General features: G+C 51.6%; 1 protein-coding gene across 1 annotated transcript in view; it reads right to left on the bottom strand.

The window, feature by feature from the left end:
* Positions 1-16,745, bottom strand: part of SUPT16H (SPT16 homolog, facilitates chromatin remodeling subunit) — a 101,596-nt gene that overhangs the window by 71,486 nt on the left and 13,365 nt on the right. The window contains exons 4-6 of the mRNA XM_040656815.2: positions 12,222-12,374; positions 6,405-6,551; positions 6,154-6,305 (exon numbers count right to left, since the gene is read on the bottom strand). Coding sequence (XP_040512749.1) covers positions 6,154-6,305; positions 6,405-6,551; positions 12,222-12,374 — 452 coding nt within the window. The remainder of the gene's footprint in view (positions 1-6,153; positions 6,306-6,404; positions 6,552-12,221; positions 12,375-16,745) is intronic.

The raw sequence follows: 16,745 nt of genomic DNA, 5'->3' as shown, positions 1-16,745 counted from the left end.
AAATGCCACCCATCCCGACCATCCCCCAACACGAAGACCAAAAACCCCATAAGATGCCACCACCCCAACTTCGGGGACACATTGGGGTCCCATCTCCCATCTATGGGCATCCTGAGGCTCTAGAACCCAAACTATGGGCATCCTGAGGCTCTAGAACCCAAATTATGACCCTTTTTCCCCCATTTTCACCCCAAAAATGCCACCCATCCCGACCACCCTCCAACACGAAGACCAAAAACCCCATAAGATGCCACCACCCCAACTTTGGGGACACATTGGGGTCCCATCTCCCATCTATGGGCATCCTGAGGCTCTAGAACCCAAACTATGGGCATCCTGAGGCTCTAGAACCCAAAATATGACCCTTTTTCCCCCGTATTCACCCCAAAAATGCCACCCATCGCTTCCATCCTACAACACGAAGACCAAAAACCCCATAAGATGCCACCACCCCAACTCTGGTGACACATTGGGGTCCCATCTCCCATCTATGGGCATCCTGAGGCTCTAGAACCCAAACTATGGGCATCCTGAGGCTCTAGAACCCAAAATATGACCCTTTTTCCCCCATTTTCACCCCAAAAATGCCACCCATCCCGACCACCCTCCAACACGAAGACCACAAACCCCATAAGATGCCACCAACCCCATAAGATGCCAACACCCCAACCCAGGTGACACATTGGGGTCCCATCTCCCGACCACCATCACGTTGAGGCTCTAGAACCCAAACTATGGGCATCCTGAGGCTCTAGAACCCAAAATATGACCCTTTTTCCCCCATTTTCACCCCAAAAATGCCACCCATTGCTTCCATCCTACAACACGAAGACCAAAAACCCCATAAGATGCCACCACCCCAACTTCGGGGACACATTGGGGTCCCATCTCCCATCTATGGACATCCTGAGGCTCTAGAACCCAAACTATGGGCATCCTGAGGCTCTAGAACCCAAAATATGACCCTTTTTCCCCCGTTTTCAACCCAAAAATGCCACCCATCGCTTCCATCCTACAACACGAAGACCAAAAACCCCGTAAGATGCCACCACCCCAAATCTGGAGACACATTGGGGTCCCATCTCCCGACCACCATCACGTTGAGGCTCTAGAACCCAAACTATGGGCATCCTGAGGCTCTAGAACCCAAAATATGACCCTTTTTCCCCCATTTTCACCCCAAAAATGCCACCCATCCCGACCATCCCCCAACACGAAGACCAAAAACCCCATAAGATGCCACCACCCCAACTTCGGGGACACATTGGGGTCCCATCTCCCATCTATGAGCATCCTGAGGCTCTAGAACCCAAACTATGGGCATCCTGAGGCTCTAGAACCCAAAATATGACCCTTTTTCCCCCCATTTTCACCCCAAAAATGCCACCCATCGCTTCCATCCTACAACACGAAGACCAAAAACCCCATAAGATGCCACCACCCCAACTCTGGTGACACATTGGGGTCCCATCTCCCATCTATGGACATCCTGAGGCTCTAGAACCCAAACTATGGGCATCCTGAGGCTCTAGAACCCAAAATATGACCCTTTTTCCCCCATTTTCACCCCAAAAATGCCACCCATCCCGACCATCCCCCAACACGAAGACCAAAAACCCCATAAGATGCCACCACCCCAACTTCGGGGACACATTGGGGTCCCATCTCCCATCTATGGGCATCCTGAGGCTCTAGAACCCAAACTATGGGCATCCTGAGGCTCTAGAACCCAAAATATGACCCTTTTTCCCCCGTTTTCACCCGAAAAATGCCACCCATCGCTACCATCCCCCAACGTGAAGACCAAAAACCCCATAAGATGCCACCAACACCCCAAAGATGACACCACCCCAAATCTGGTGACACATTGGGGTCCCATCTCCCATCTATGGACATCTTGAGGCTCTAGAACCCAAAATATGACCCTTTTTCCCCCGTTTTCACCCCAAAAATGCCACCCATCCCGACCATCCCCCAACACGAAGACCACAAACCCCATAAGATGCCACCACCCCAACTTCGGGGACACATTGGGGTCCCATCTCCCATCTATGGACATCCTGAGGCTCTAGAACCCAAACTATGGGCATCCTGAGGCTCTAGAACCCAAATTATGACCCTTTTTCCCCCGTTTTCACCCCAAAAATGCCACCCATCCCGACCATCCTCCAACACGAAGACCACAAACCCCATAAGATGCCACCACCCCAACTTCGGGGACACATTGGGGTCCCATCTCCCATCTATGGGCATCCTGAGGCTCTAGAACCCAAACTATGGGCATCCTGAGGCTCTAGAACGCAAAATACGACCCTTTTTCCCCCATTTTCACCCCAAAAATGCCACCCATCCCGACCATCCTCCAACACGAAGACCACAAACCCCATAAGATGCCACCACCCCAAATCTGGTGACACATTGGGGTCCCATCTCCCATCTATGGGCATCTTGAGGCTCTAGAACCCAAAATACGACCCTTTTTCCCCCATTTTCACCCCAAAAATGCCACCCATCCCTACCACCCTCCAACACGAAGACCACAAACCCCCTAAGATGCCACCAACCCCCCCCAAGACGACACCACCCCAACTCTGGTGACACATTGGGGTCCCATCTCCCATCCTGAGGCTCTAGAACCCAAACTATGGACATCTTGAGGCTCTAGAACCCAAATTATGACCCTTTTTCCCCCCGTTTTCACCCCAAACCCCCCAAACCCAAGACCACCAACCCCCCCAAGATGCCACCAACCCAACTTTGGTGACACATTGGGGTCTCATCTCCCAACCACCATCATGTTGAGGCTCTAGAACCCAAACTATGGACATCTTGAGGCTCTAGAACCCAAATTATGACCTTTTTTTCCCCCCGTTTTCACCCCAAACCCCCCAAAACCAATACCACCAACCCCCCCAAGTTGCCACCACCCCAACTTTGCTGACACATTGGGGTCTCATCTCCCAACCACCATCATGTTGAGGCTCTAGAACCCAAACTATGGACATCCTGAGGCTCTAGAACCCGAACTATGACCTTTTTTCCCCTGTTTTCACCCCAAACTCCCCAAACCCAAGACCACGAACCCCCCCAAGATGCCAGCACCCCAACCCAGGTGACACATTGGGGTCCCATCTCCCATCTATGGACATCCTGAGGCTCTAGAACCGAAAATACGACCCTTTTTCCCCCCGTTTTCACCCTAAAACCCCCAAACCCAAGACCACCAACCCCCCCGAGATGCCACCAACCCAACTTTGGTGACACATTGGGGTCCCATCTCCCATCCTGAGGCTCTAGAACTCAAACTATGGACATCCTGAGGCTCTAGAACCCAAACTATGGGCATTTTGAGGCTCTAGAACCCAAAACACGATCCTTTTTCCCCCCGTTTTCACCCCAAAACCCCCAAACCCAATACCACCGACCCCCCCAAGATGCCACCAACCCCAACTCTGGTGACACATTGGGGTCCCATCTCCCATCCTGAGGCTCTAGAACTCAAACTATGGACATCCTGAGGCTCTAGAACCCAAACTATGGACATCCTGAGGCTCTAGAACCCGAACTATGGACATCTTGAGGCTCTAGAACCCAAATTATGACCTTTTTTCCCCCCGTTTTCACCCCAAAACCCCCCAAACCCAATACCACCGACCCCCCCGGAGATGCCACCAACCCCAACTCTGGTGACACATTGGGGTCCCATCTCCCATCATGAGGCTCTAGAACCCAAACTACGGACATCCTGAGGCTCTAGAACCCAAACTATGGACATCTTGAGGCTCTAGAACCCAAACTATGGACATCCTGAGGCTCTAGAACCCAAAAAATGACCCTTTTCCCCCCGTTTTCACCCCAAAACCCCCCAGACCCAATACCACCGACCCTCCCCACCGGAGACGCCACAGACCCCCAACTTCGGTGACACATTGGGGTCCCATCTCCTACTTATGGACATCCTGAGGCTCTAGAACCGAAAATACGACCCTTTTTCCCCCATTTTCACCCCAAAAATGCCACCCATCTCTTCCATCCCCCAACACGAAGACCACAAACCCCATAAGAAGCCACCACCCCAAAGCTGGTGACACATTGGGGTCCCATCTCCCATCATGAGGCTCTAGAACCCAAACTATGGACATCTTGAGGCTCTAGAACCCAAAACACGACCCTTTTTCCCCCCGTTTTCACCCCAAACCCCCCAAACCCAATACCACCGACCCCCCCAAGATGCCACCAACCCAACTTTGGTGACACATTGGGGTCTCATCTCCCAACCACCATCATGTTGAGGCTCTAGAACCCAAACTATGGACATCCTGAGGCTCTAGAACCCGAACTATGACCTTTTTTCCCCTGTTTTCACCCCAAACTCCCCAAACCCAAGACCACCAACCCCCCCGAGATGCCACCAACCCAACTTTGGTGACACATTGGGGTCCCATCTCCTATCTATGGACATCTTGAGGCTCTAGAACCCAAAACACGACCCTTTTTCCCCCCGTTTTCACCCCAAACCCCCCAAACCCAATACCACCGACCCCCCCGAGATGCCACCAACGCAACTTTAGTGACACATTGGGGTCCCATCTCCCAACCACCATCATGTTGAGGCTCTAGAACCCAAACTATGGACATCTTGAGGCTCTAGAACCAAAAACACGACCCTTTTCCCCCCCGTTTTCACCCCGAAACCCCCCAAACCCAATACCACCGACCCTCCCCACCGGAGACGCCACAGACCCCCACCTTCGGGGACACACTGGGGTCCCATCTCCCATCCCGATGCTCTAGAACCCAAACTATGGGCATTTTGAGGCTCTAGAACCCAAAACACGACCCTTTTTCCCCCGTTTTCACCCCAAACCCCCCAAACCCAATACCACCGACCCCCCCGAGATGCCACCAACCCAACTTTGGTGACACATTGGGGTCCCATCTCCCATCTATGGACATCTTGAGGCTCTAGAACCCAAAACACGACCCTTTTTCCCCCCGTTTTCACCCCGAAACCCCCCAAACCCAATACCACCGACCCCCACACCTGAGACGCCACCAACCCCCAATTTTGGTGACACATTGGGGTCCCATCTCCTACTTATGGACATCTTGAGGCTCTAGAACCCAAAACACGACCCTTTTTCCCCCATTTTCACCCCAAAAATGCCACCCATCCCTACCACCCTCCAACACGAAGACCACAAACCCCCTAAGATGCCACCAACCCCCCCCAAGACGACACCACCCCAACTCTGGTGACACATTGGGGTCCCATCTCCCATCATGAGGCTCTAGAACCCAAACTATGGACATCTTGAGGCTCTAGAACCCAAACTATGGACATCTTGAGGCTCTAGAACCCAAAACACGACCCTTTTTCCCCCGTTTTCACCCCAAACCCCCCAAAACAAAGACCACGAACCCCCCCGAGATGCCACCAACGCAACTTTGGTGACACATTGGGGTCTCATCTCCCAACCACCATCATGTTGAGGCTCTAGAACCCAAACTATGGACATCCTGAGGCTCTAGAACCCAAAATATGACCTTTTTCCCCCCGTTTTCACCCCAAACTCCCCAAACCCAAGACCACGAACCCCCCCGAGATGCCACCACCCCAACCCAGGTGACACATTGGGGTCCCATCTCCCATCTATGGACATCTTGAGGCTCTAGAACCCAAAAAATGACCCTTTTCCCCCCGTTTTCACCCCAGAACCCCCAAACCCAATACCACCGACCCCCCCGAGATGCCACCAACGCAACTTTGGTGACACATTGGGGTCCCATCTCCCATCCTGAGGCTCTAGAACTCAAACTATGGACGTCCTGAGGTTCTAGAACCCAAACTATGGGCATCTTGAGGCTCTAGAACCCGAAACACGACCCTTTTCCCCCCCGTTTTCACCCCGAAACCCCCCAAACCCAATACCACCGACCCTCCCCACCGGAGACGCCACAGACCCCCAACTTCGGTGACACATTGGGGTCCCATCTCCCATCCCGATGCTCTAGAACTCAAACTATGGGCATCTTGAGGCTCTAGAACCCGAAACACGACCCTTTTTCCCCCCGTTTTCACCCCGAAACCCCCCAAACCCAATACCACCGACCCCCAACTTCGTTAACCCCCCCCACCCCCCTTCCCCTCACCTGACCACGCTGAACTTGAGGCTGTAGTTCCCCCCGCTTTGGATGATGGGTGGGTAACACATCTCCACGGCCGACGGGTCGGCTCCTGCCAGGTATTTCTTCTCCTCGATGGCCTTCTCCACCGACTCGGCCAATTTGCTGTGCCTCACTTTCTACGGGGACGCCATCACTTTGGGACCGGGACCACCCACCCCCCCTAAAAGGGGTCCCCCCCCCCCCCATATCCCTTATCCTGAGGTCCCCAACCTCACCTCGTCGGCGTCCACGATCTCCATCACCCTCTCCTTGAAGAACTTGCTGAAGACCTCCGAGGTGACGGCGGCCGCTTTGCGCATCAGCTGCAGCTCCACCTCCTCCTTGGCCGCCATGGTGTAGGCCACGGCCGCGCTCACGTCCACCTGTGGGGGGACGGACCCATGGAGGTGGGGGCCAAGACCCCATGGAGGTGGTGGCCAAGACCCCATAGAGGTGGTGGCCAAGACCCCATAGAGGTGGCCATGACCCAATGGAGGTGGTGGGAACAATCCCATAGAGGTGGTGGGAACAATCCCATGGACGTGGCCAAGACCCCATAGAGGTGGTGGCCAAGACCCCATAGAGGTGGTGGGAACAACCCCATAGAGGTGGTGGGAACAACCCCATAGAGGTGGTGGGAACAATCCCATGGACGTGGCCAAGACCCCATAGAGGTGGTGGCCAAGACCCCATAGAGGTGGTGGCCAAGACCCCATAGAGGTGGCCATGACCCCATAGAGGTGGTGACCATGACCCCATAGAGGTGGTGGGAACAATCCCATAGAGGTGGTGGGAACAATCCCATAGAGGTGGTGGCCAAGACCCCATAGAGGTGGTGGCCAAGACCCCATAGAGGTGGTGGGAACAATCCCATAGAGATGGTGGCCACAACCCCATAGATGTGATCGTGACCCCATAGAGGTGGTGGCCAAGACCCCATAGATGTGGCCGTGACCCCGTGGAGGTGGTGGCCAAGACCCCATAGATGTGGCCGTGACCCCGTGGAGGTGGTGGCCATAACCCCATAGAGGTGGTGGGAACAATCCCATAGAGGTGGTGGCCAAGACCCCATAGATGTGGCCGTGACCCCGTGGAGGTGGTGGCCAAGACCCCATAGAGGTGGTGGGAACAATCCCATAGAGGTGGTGGCTAAGACCCCATAGATGTGGCCGTGACCCCGTGGAGGTGGTGGCCAAGACCCCATAGACGTGGCCATGACCCCATGGAGGTGGTGGCCAAGACCCCATAGAGGTGGTGGCCATGACCCCGTGGAGGTGGTGGCCATGACCCCGTGGAGGTGGTGGGAACAATCCCATAGAGGTGGTGGCCATGACCCCATAGAGGTGGCGGCCATGACCCCATAGAGGTGGCGGCCATGACCCCGTGGAGGTGGTGGCCAAGACCCCATGGAGGTGGTGGCCAAGACCCCATGGAGGTGGTGGGAACAATCCCATAGAGGTGGTGGCCAAGACCCCATAGATGTGGCCGTGACCCCGTGGAGGTGGTGGCCAAGACCCCATAGACGTGGCCGTGACCCCATGGAGGTGGTGGGAACGATCCCATAGATGTGGTGGGAACGATCCCATAGATGTGGCCGTGACCCTATAGAGGTGGTGGGAACAATCCCATAGAGGTGGTGGGAACAATCCCATAGAGGTGGTGGGAACAATCCCATAGAGGTGGCCATGACCCCGTGGAGGTGGTAGCCAAGACCCCATAGAGGTGGTGGCCACGACCCCATAGACGTGGTGGCCAAGACCCCATAGAGGTGGCCATGACCTCATAGAGGTGGTGACCATGACCCCATAGAGGTGGTGGGAACAATCCCATGGACGTGGCCAAGACCCCAAAGAGGTGGTGGCCATGACCCCATAGAGGTGGTGGCCACGACCCCATAGAGGTGGTGGCCACGACCCCATGGAGGTGGTGGCCACGACCCCATGGAGGTGGTGGCCACGACCCCATGGACGTGGCCAAGACCCCAAAGAGGTGGTGGCCATGACCCCATAGAGGTGGTGGCCATGACCCCATAGAGGTGGTGGCCAAGACCCCATGGAGATGGTGGCCACGACCCCATGGAGGTGGTGGCCACGACCCCATGGAGGTGGTGGCCACGACCCCATGGAGGTGGTGGCCACGACCCCATGGAGGTGGCCATAATCACATGGAGGTGGTGGCCAAGACCCCATAGAGGTGGTGGCCACGACCCCATGGAGGTGGTGGGAACAATGCCATAGAGGTGGTGGACAAGACCCCATAGACGTGGTGGCCAAGACCCCGTAGATGTGGCCACGACCCCATAGACCCCATAAATCTCCAATTTTTGACTTTTGGGCCCAAATATGGGCCAAAATAAGCAGATTTTGCCCCAATTTGGGTTAAAAATGACACTTTAACCCTAAATTACCCATCAGTGTGGAAAACCCCATAATTCTTGCCCTAATTTGCTTAAAAACAGAGATTTGACCCCAAAACACTCAACGCGTTGACCAAAATCGCCATTTTTTGACCTCCAGGCCCCAACCTGGGCCAAAAAAAGCAGATTTTGCCCCAGTTTGGGTCAAAAAAGGGACGTTTCAACCCAAATTACTCATCAGCGTGGACGACCCCAACACTTTTGACCTTCTTGCCTCAATTTTGGCCAAAAAAACTGAGATTTGACCCCAAATCACTCAACGCGTTGACCAAAATCGCCATTTTTTGACCTCCAGGCCCCAACCTGGGCCAAAAAAAGCAGATTTTGCCCCAATTTGGGTCAAACAGTGACATTTCAACCCAAATTACTCATCAGCATGGACGACCCCATCATTTTTTACCTTCTTGCCTCAATTTGGGCCAAAAAAATTGACATTTGACCCCAAATCACTCAACGCGTTGACCAAAATCGCCATTTTTTGACCTCCAGGCCCCAATATGGGCCAAAAAGAGCAGATTTGGCCCCAATTTGGGTCAAAAAAGGAACATTTCAACCCAAATTACTCATCAGCGTGGACGACCCCAACACTTTTGACCTTCTTGCCTCAATTTGGGTCAAAACAACTGAGATTTGACCCCAAATCACTCAACGCGTTGACGAAAATCGACATTTTTTGACCTCCAGGCCCCAACCTGGGCCAAAAAGAGCAGATTTGGCCCCAATTTGGGTCAAAAAAGGGACATTTCAACCCCAAATTACTTATCAGCGTGGATGAACCCATCACTTTTGACCTTCTTGCCTTGATTTGGGCCAAAAAAATTGATATTTGACACCAAATCACTCAACGCGTTGACCAAAATCGCCATTTTTGACCTCCAGGCCCCAACCTGGGCCAAAAAAAGCAGATTTTGCCCCAATTTGGGTCAAAAAAGGGACGTTTCAACCCAAACTACTCATCACTGAGGGCGACCCCAACACTTTTTTTACCTTCTTGCCTCAATTTGGGTCAAAACAACTGAGATTTGACCCCAAACCACTCAACGCGTTGACGAAAATCGACATTTTTGACCTCCAGGCCCCAACCTGGGCCAAAAAAAGCAGATTTCGCCCCAATTTGGGTCAAACAGTGACATTTCAACCCCAAATTACTCATCAGCATGGACGACCCCATCATTTTTTACCTTCTTGCCTCAATTTGGGCCAAAAAAACAGAGATTTGACCCCAAATCACTCAACGCGTTGACGAAAATCGCCATTTTTTGACCTCCAGGCCCCAACCTGGGCCAAAAAAAGCAGATTTTGCCCCAGTTTGGGTCAAAAAAGGGACATTTCAACCCAAACCAGCCACCAACTTCTGGACACAGAAAATCTGCCTCGATTTGGGCCAAAAAAACTGAGATTTGACCCCAAACCACTCAACGCGTTGACGAAAATCGCCATTTTTTGACCTCCAGGCCCCAACCTAGGCCAAAAAAAAGCAGATTTTGCCCCAATTTGGGTCAAACAGTGACATTTCAACCCAAATTACTCATCAGCATGGACGACCCCAACACTTTTGACCTTCTTGCCTCAATTTGGGTCAAAACAACTGAGATTTGACCCCAAATCACTCAACGCGTTGACGAAAATCGACATTTTTGACCTCCAGGCCCCAATATGGGTCAAAAAAAGCAGATTTTGCCCCAGTTTGGGTCAAAAAAGGGGGATTTCAACCTCAAATTACTCATCAGCGTGGATGAACCCATCACTTTTGACCTTCTTGCCTCAATTTTGGCCAAAAAAACTGAGATTTGACCCCAAATCACTCAACGCGTTGACCAAAATCGCCATTTTTTGACCTCCAGGCCCCAACCTGGGCCAAAAAAAGCAGATTTTGCCCCAATTTGGGTCAAACAGTGACATTTCAACCCAAATTACTCATCAGCATGGACGACCCCATCATTTTTTACCTTCTTGCCTCAATTTGGGTCAAAACAACTGAGATTTGACCCCAAATCACTCAACGCGTTGACGAAAATCGCCATTTTTTGACCTCCAGGCCCCAACCTGGGCCAAAAAAAGCAGATTTGGCCCCAGTTTGGGTCAAAAAAGGGACATTTCAACCCAAACCAGCCACCAACTACTGGACACAGAAAATCGGACCTTCTTGCCTCAATTTGGGTCAAAAAAACAGAGATTTGACCCCAAAACACTCAACGCGTTGACCAAAATCGCCATTTTTTGACCTCCAGGCCCTAACCTGGGCCAAAAAAAGCAGATTTGGCCCCAGTTTGGGTCAAAAAAGGGACGTTTCAACCCAAACCAACCACCAACTTCCGGACACAGAAAATCTGACCTTCTTGCCTCAATTTGGGCCAAAAAAAACTGACATTTGACCCCAAATCACTCAACGCGTTGACGAAAATCGACATTTTTTGACCTCCAGGCCCCAATATGGGCCAAAAAAAGCAGATTTGGCCCCAATTTGGGTCAAAAAAGGAACATTTCAACCCAAACCAGCCACCAACTTCTGGACACAGAAAATCTGCCTCGATTTGGGTCAAAAAAACTGAGATTTGACCCCAAATCACTCATCGCGTTGACGAAAATCGCCATTTTTTGACCTCCAGGCCCCAATATGGGCCAAAAAGAGCAGATTTGGCCCCAATTTGGGTCAAAAAAGGGACATTTCAACCCCAAATTACTTATCAGCGTGGATGAACCCATCACTTTTGACCTTCTTGCCTTGATTTGGGCCAAAAAAGCTGACATTTGACCCCAAATCACTCATCGCGTTGACGAAAATCGCCATTTTTTGACCTCCAGGCCCCAATATGGGCCAAAAAAAGCAGATTTGGCCCCAGTTTGGGTCAAAAAAGGGACGTTTCAACCCAAAATACTCATCAGCGTGGATGACCCCATCATTTTTTACCTTCTTGCCTCGATTTGGGCCAAAAAAACAGAGATTTGACCCCAAAACACTCAACGCGTTGACGAAAATCGCCATTTTTTGACCTCCAGGCCCCAATATGGGCCAAATAAAGCAAATTTTGCCCCAATTTGGGTCAAAAAAGGGACATTTCAACCCAAACCAACCACCAACTTCCGGACACAGAAAATCTGACCTTCTTGCCTCGATTTGGGCCAAAAAAAACAGAGATTTGACCCCAAATCACTCATCGCGTTGACGAAAATCGCCATTTTTTGACCTCCAGGCCCCAACCTGGGCCAAAAAAAGCAGATTTTGCCCCAGTTTGGGTCAAAAAAGGGACGTTTCAACCCAAATTACTCATCAGCGTGGACGACCCCAACACTTTTGACCTTCTTGCCTCAATTTTGGCCAAAAAAACTGAGATTTGACCCCAAATCACTCAACGCGTTGACCAAAATCGCCATTTTTTGACCTCCAGGCCCCAACCTGGGCCAAAAAAAGCAGATTTTGCCCCAGTTTGGGTCAAAAAAGGGACATTTCAACCCAAACCAACCACCAACTTCCGGACACAGAAAATCTGACCTTCTTGCCTCAATTTGGGCCAAAAAAATTGAGATTTGACCCCAAATCACTCAACGCGTTGACCAAAATCGCCATTTTTTGACCTCCAGGCCCCAACGTGGGCCAAAAAAAGCAGATTTTGCCCCAAAATTGGTGCCACTTCACCTTCTCGAAGCCCTCCTTGCTGAGCGCATCGTTCCAACTCCGCATGAACTCTCCGGGGAATTTATCCTTGCTGAAAACCCCGATGCGTTTCCCAGCTTTGCTGCCCCTCAACGCTTCCAGCATCTTCTCAAAGTTGGCTTTGTTGCTCTCATTCTGGGGGGAAAAAGGGCCAAATTGGGTCAGCGGGGGCTGTCGTTCTAAGGGGGGAAAAGGATCGGGGCAAAAGGACCCCAAAATCCGCCCAACGGGACCCAAAATCTGCTCGAAAAGACCCTAAAATTCGCTCAAAAAGAGCCCAAAATCCACCCCTACCAGGACCTAAAATCCATCCCTACCAGGACCCAAAATCTATCCTAAAATGACCCCAAATCCACCCCTACCAGGACCCAAAATCCACTCAACAGAACCCAAAATCCACTCAAAAAGACCCCAAAATCCACCCCTACCAGGACCCAAAATCTACCCCTACCAGGACCCAAAACCCAAACCAAAGGACACCAAAATCCACCCAACGGGACCCAAAAATCACCCTGACAGGACCCAAAAATCACCCTGACAGGACCCAAAATCAACCCAAAAGGACCCAAAATCCAAACAAAAGGACCCCCAAATCCACCCAACGGGACCCCAAAATCACCCTGACAGGACCCAAAATCAACCCAAAAGGACCCAAAATCCAAACAAAAGGACCCCCAAATCCACCCAACGTGATCCAAAAATCACCCTGCCAGGACCCAAAATCAACCCAAAAGGACCCAAAATCCACCCCTACCAGGACCCAAAACCTGCCCCTGCCAGGACCCAAAAGGACCCAAAATCCATCCCTACCAGGACCCAAAATCCAAACAAAAGGACCCCAAAATCCACCCAACGGGACCCAAAAATTACCTTGACAAGACCCAAAATCCACTCCTACCCGGTCCTAAAAAAACACCCTGCCCGGACCCCAAAATCCACCCCTACCAGGACCCAAAATCTGACACTACCAGGACCCAAAACCCAAACCAAAGGACACCAAAATCCACCCAACGGGACCCAAAAATCACCCTGACAGGACCCAAAAATCACCCTGACAGGACCCAAAATCAACCCAAAAGGACCCAAAACCCAAACCAAAGGACACCAAAATCCACCCAACGGGACCCCAAAATCACCCTGACAGGACCCAAATCAACCCAAAAGGACCAGGTCCTAAAAACCACCCTGACAGGACCCAAAAATCACCCTGACAGGACCCAAAATCTGCTCAAAAAGACCCTAAAATTCGCTCAAAAAGAGCCCAAAATCCACCCCTACCAGGACCTAAAATCCATCCCTACCAGGACCCAAAATCTATCCTAAAATGACCCCAAATCCACCCCTACCAGGACCTAAAATCTGCCCCTACCAGGACCCAAAATCCACCCCTACCAGGACCCAAAATCTACCCCTACCAGGACCCAAATTCCAAACAAAAGGAACCCCAAATCCACCCAACGGGACCCCAAAATCACCCTGCCAGGACCCAAAATCAACCCAAAAGGACCCCACAATCCACCCCTACCAGGACCCAAAACCTGCCCCTGCCAGGACCCAAAAGGACCCCAAATCCATCCCTACCAGGACCCAAAATCCAAACAAAAGGACCCCAAAATCCACCCAACGGGACCCCAAAATCACCCTGACAGGACCCAAATCAACCCAAAAGGACCAGGTCCTAAAAACCACCCTGACAGGACCCAAAAATCACCCTGACAGGACCCAAAATCTGCTCAAAAAGACCCTAAAATTCGCTCAAAAAGAGCCCAAAATCCACCCCTACCAGGACCTAAAATCCATCCCTACCAGGACCCAAAATCTATCCTAAAATGACCCCAAATCCACCCCTACCAGGACCTAAAATCCATCCCTACCAGGACCCAAAATCTATCCTAAAATGACCCCAAATCCACCCCTACCAGGACCCAAAATCCACTCAACAGAACCCAAAATCCACTCAAAAAGACCCCAAAATCCACCCCTACCAGGACCCAAAATCTACCCCTACCAGGACCCAAAACCCAAACCAAAGGAACCCCAAATCCACCCAACGGGACCCCAAAATCAACCCAAAAGGACCCAAAATCAACCCAAAAGGACCCAAAATCCAAACAAAAGGACCCCCAAATCCACCCAACGTGATCCAAAAATCACCCTGACAGGACCCAAAATCAACCCAAAAGGACCCCACAATCCACCCCTACCAGGACCCAAAACCCAAACCAAAGGACCCCAAAATCCACCCAACAGGACCCCAAAATCACCCTGACAGGACCCAAAATCAACCAAACAAAAGGACCCAAAATCAACCCAAAAGGACCCAAAATCCAAACAAAAGGACCCCCAAATCCACCCAACGGGACCCCAAAATCACCCTGACAGGACCCAAACTCAACCCAAAAGGACCAGGTCCTAAAAACCACCCTGACAGGACCCAAAAATCACCCTGACAGGACCCAAAATCTGCTCGAAAAGACCCCAAAATCCGCTCAAAAAGACCCCAAAATCCACCCCTACCAGGACCCAAAATCTATCCAAAAATGACCCAAAATCTACCTGAAAATGACCCCAAAATCCACGCAACAGTACCCAAATCTAAAACCCCACAATTTCACCCCAAAACCCCATAATTTCACCCCAAAAACCCCATAATTTCACCCCCAAATCCCCACAATTCCACCCCAAACCCCCCAATATCACCCCAAAAACCCCATCCCTCCATCCAACCCTTCCCATTGACCCCTCAAAGACCTCAAGGCCCATTTTCCCCCATTATAACCCCCAAATCCCCTATAGAACCCCCCCCAGACCCCATAACTCCGCCCCACCCCAACCCTTTTGCCCAAAACCCCACAATTTCACCCCAAAAACCCCATAATTTCCCCCCAAAAACCCCATATCACCCCAAAAACCCCATACCTCCTTCCCATCACATCCAACCCAACATTTCAAGACCTCAATGCCCATTTTCCCCCATTATAACCCCCAAATCCCCTATAGAAACCCCCCCAGACCCCATAACTCCGCCGCACCCCAACCTTTTTGCCCAAAACCCCACAATTTCACCCCAAAAACCCCATAATTTCCCCCCAAAACCCCATAATTTCCCCCAAAAAACCCCATACCTCCATCCAACCACAACCCAACGTTTGAAGACCTCAACGCCCATTTTCCCCCATTATGACCCCAAATCCCCCCCCGAAACCCCCATAACTCTGCCCCACTCCCAACCCTTTTGCCCAAAACCCCACAATTTCACCCCAAAACCCCATAATTCCACCCCAAAAACCCCCAATTTCACCCCAAAACCCATCACTACATTCCGTCACAACCCAACCAACGTTCGAAGACCTCATTGCCCATTTTCCCCCATTATGACCCCAAATCCCCCCCCAAAACCCCCATAACTCCGCCCCGCCCCAACCCTTTTGCCCAAAACCCCACAATTTCACCCCAAAATCCCCATAATATCACCCCAAAAACCCCATAATATCACCCCAAAAACCCCATACCTCTACCCAACCGCCTTCCATTCAACTTTGAAGACCTCATTGCCCATTTTCCCCCATTATAACCCCAAATCCCCCCCCGAAACCCCCATAACTCCACCCCACCCCAACCCTTTTGCCCAAAACCCCACAATTTCACCCCAAAAACCCCATAATTTCCCCCCAAAAACCCCATAATTTCCCCCAAAAAACCCCATACCTCCATCCAACCACAACCCAACGTTTGAAGACCTCATTGCCCATTTTCCCCCATTATGACCCCAAATCCCCCCCCGAAACCCCCATAACTCCGCCCCACCGCCACCCTTTTGCCCAAAACCCCACAATTTCACCCCAAAAACCCCACAATTTCCCCCAAAAAACCCCATAATATCACCCCAAAAACCCCATACCTCTACCCAACTGCCTTCCATTCAACTTTGAAGACCTCATTGCCCATTTTCCCCCATTATGACCCCAAATCCCCCCCCGAAACCCCCATAACTCCACCCCGCCCCAACCCTTTTGCCCAAAACCCCACAATTTCACCCCAAAAACCCCATAATTTCACCCCAAAACCCCACAATTTCACCCCAAAAACCCCATACCTCCATCCAACCACAACCCAACGTTTGAAGACCTCAACGCCCATTTTCCCCCATTATAACCCCAAATCCTCCCCCGAAACCCCCATAACTCCGCCCCACCCCAACCCTTTTGCCCAAAACCCCACAATTTCACCCCAAAACCCCACAATTTCACCCCAAAAACCCCATAATATCACCCCAAAAACCCCATCCCTCCTTCCCATCACATCCAACCCAACGTTTGAAGACCTCAACGCCCATTTTCCCCCATTATGACCCCAAATCCCCCCCCAAAACCCCCATAACTCCGCCCCACCGCCACCCTTTTGCCCAAAACCCCACAATTTCACCCCAAAAACCCCACAATTTCCCCCAAAAAACCCCATAATATCACCCCAAAAACCCCATACCTCTACCCAACTGCCTTCCAT

This window comes from Gallus gallus (assembly GCF_016699485.2).
Source record: "Gallus gallus isolate bGalGal1 chromosome 35 unlocalized genomic scaffold, bGalGal1.mat.broiler.GRCg7b 35_unloc1, whole genome shotgun sequence".
Lineage (NCBI taxonomy): Eukaryota > Metazoa > Chordata > Aves > Galliformes > Phasianidae > Gallus > Gallus gallus.
Note: the sequence above shows the minus strand (reverse complement) of the source record. Positions and strands in the feature narration are given on the sequence as shown.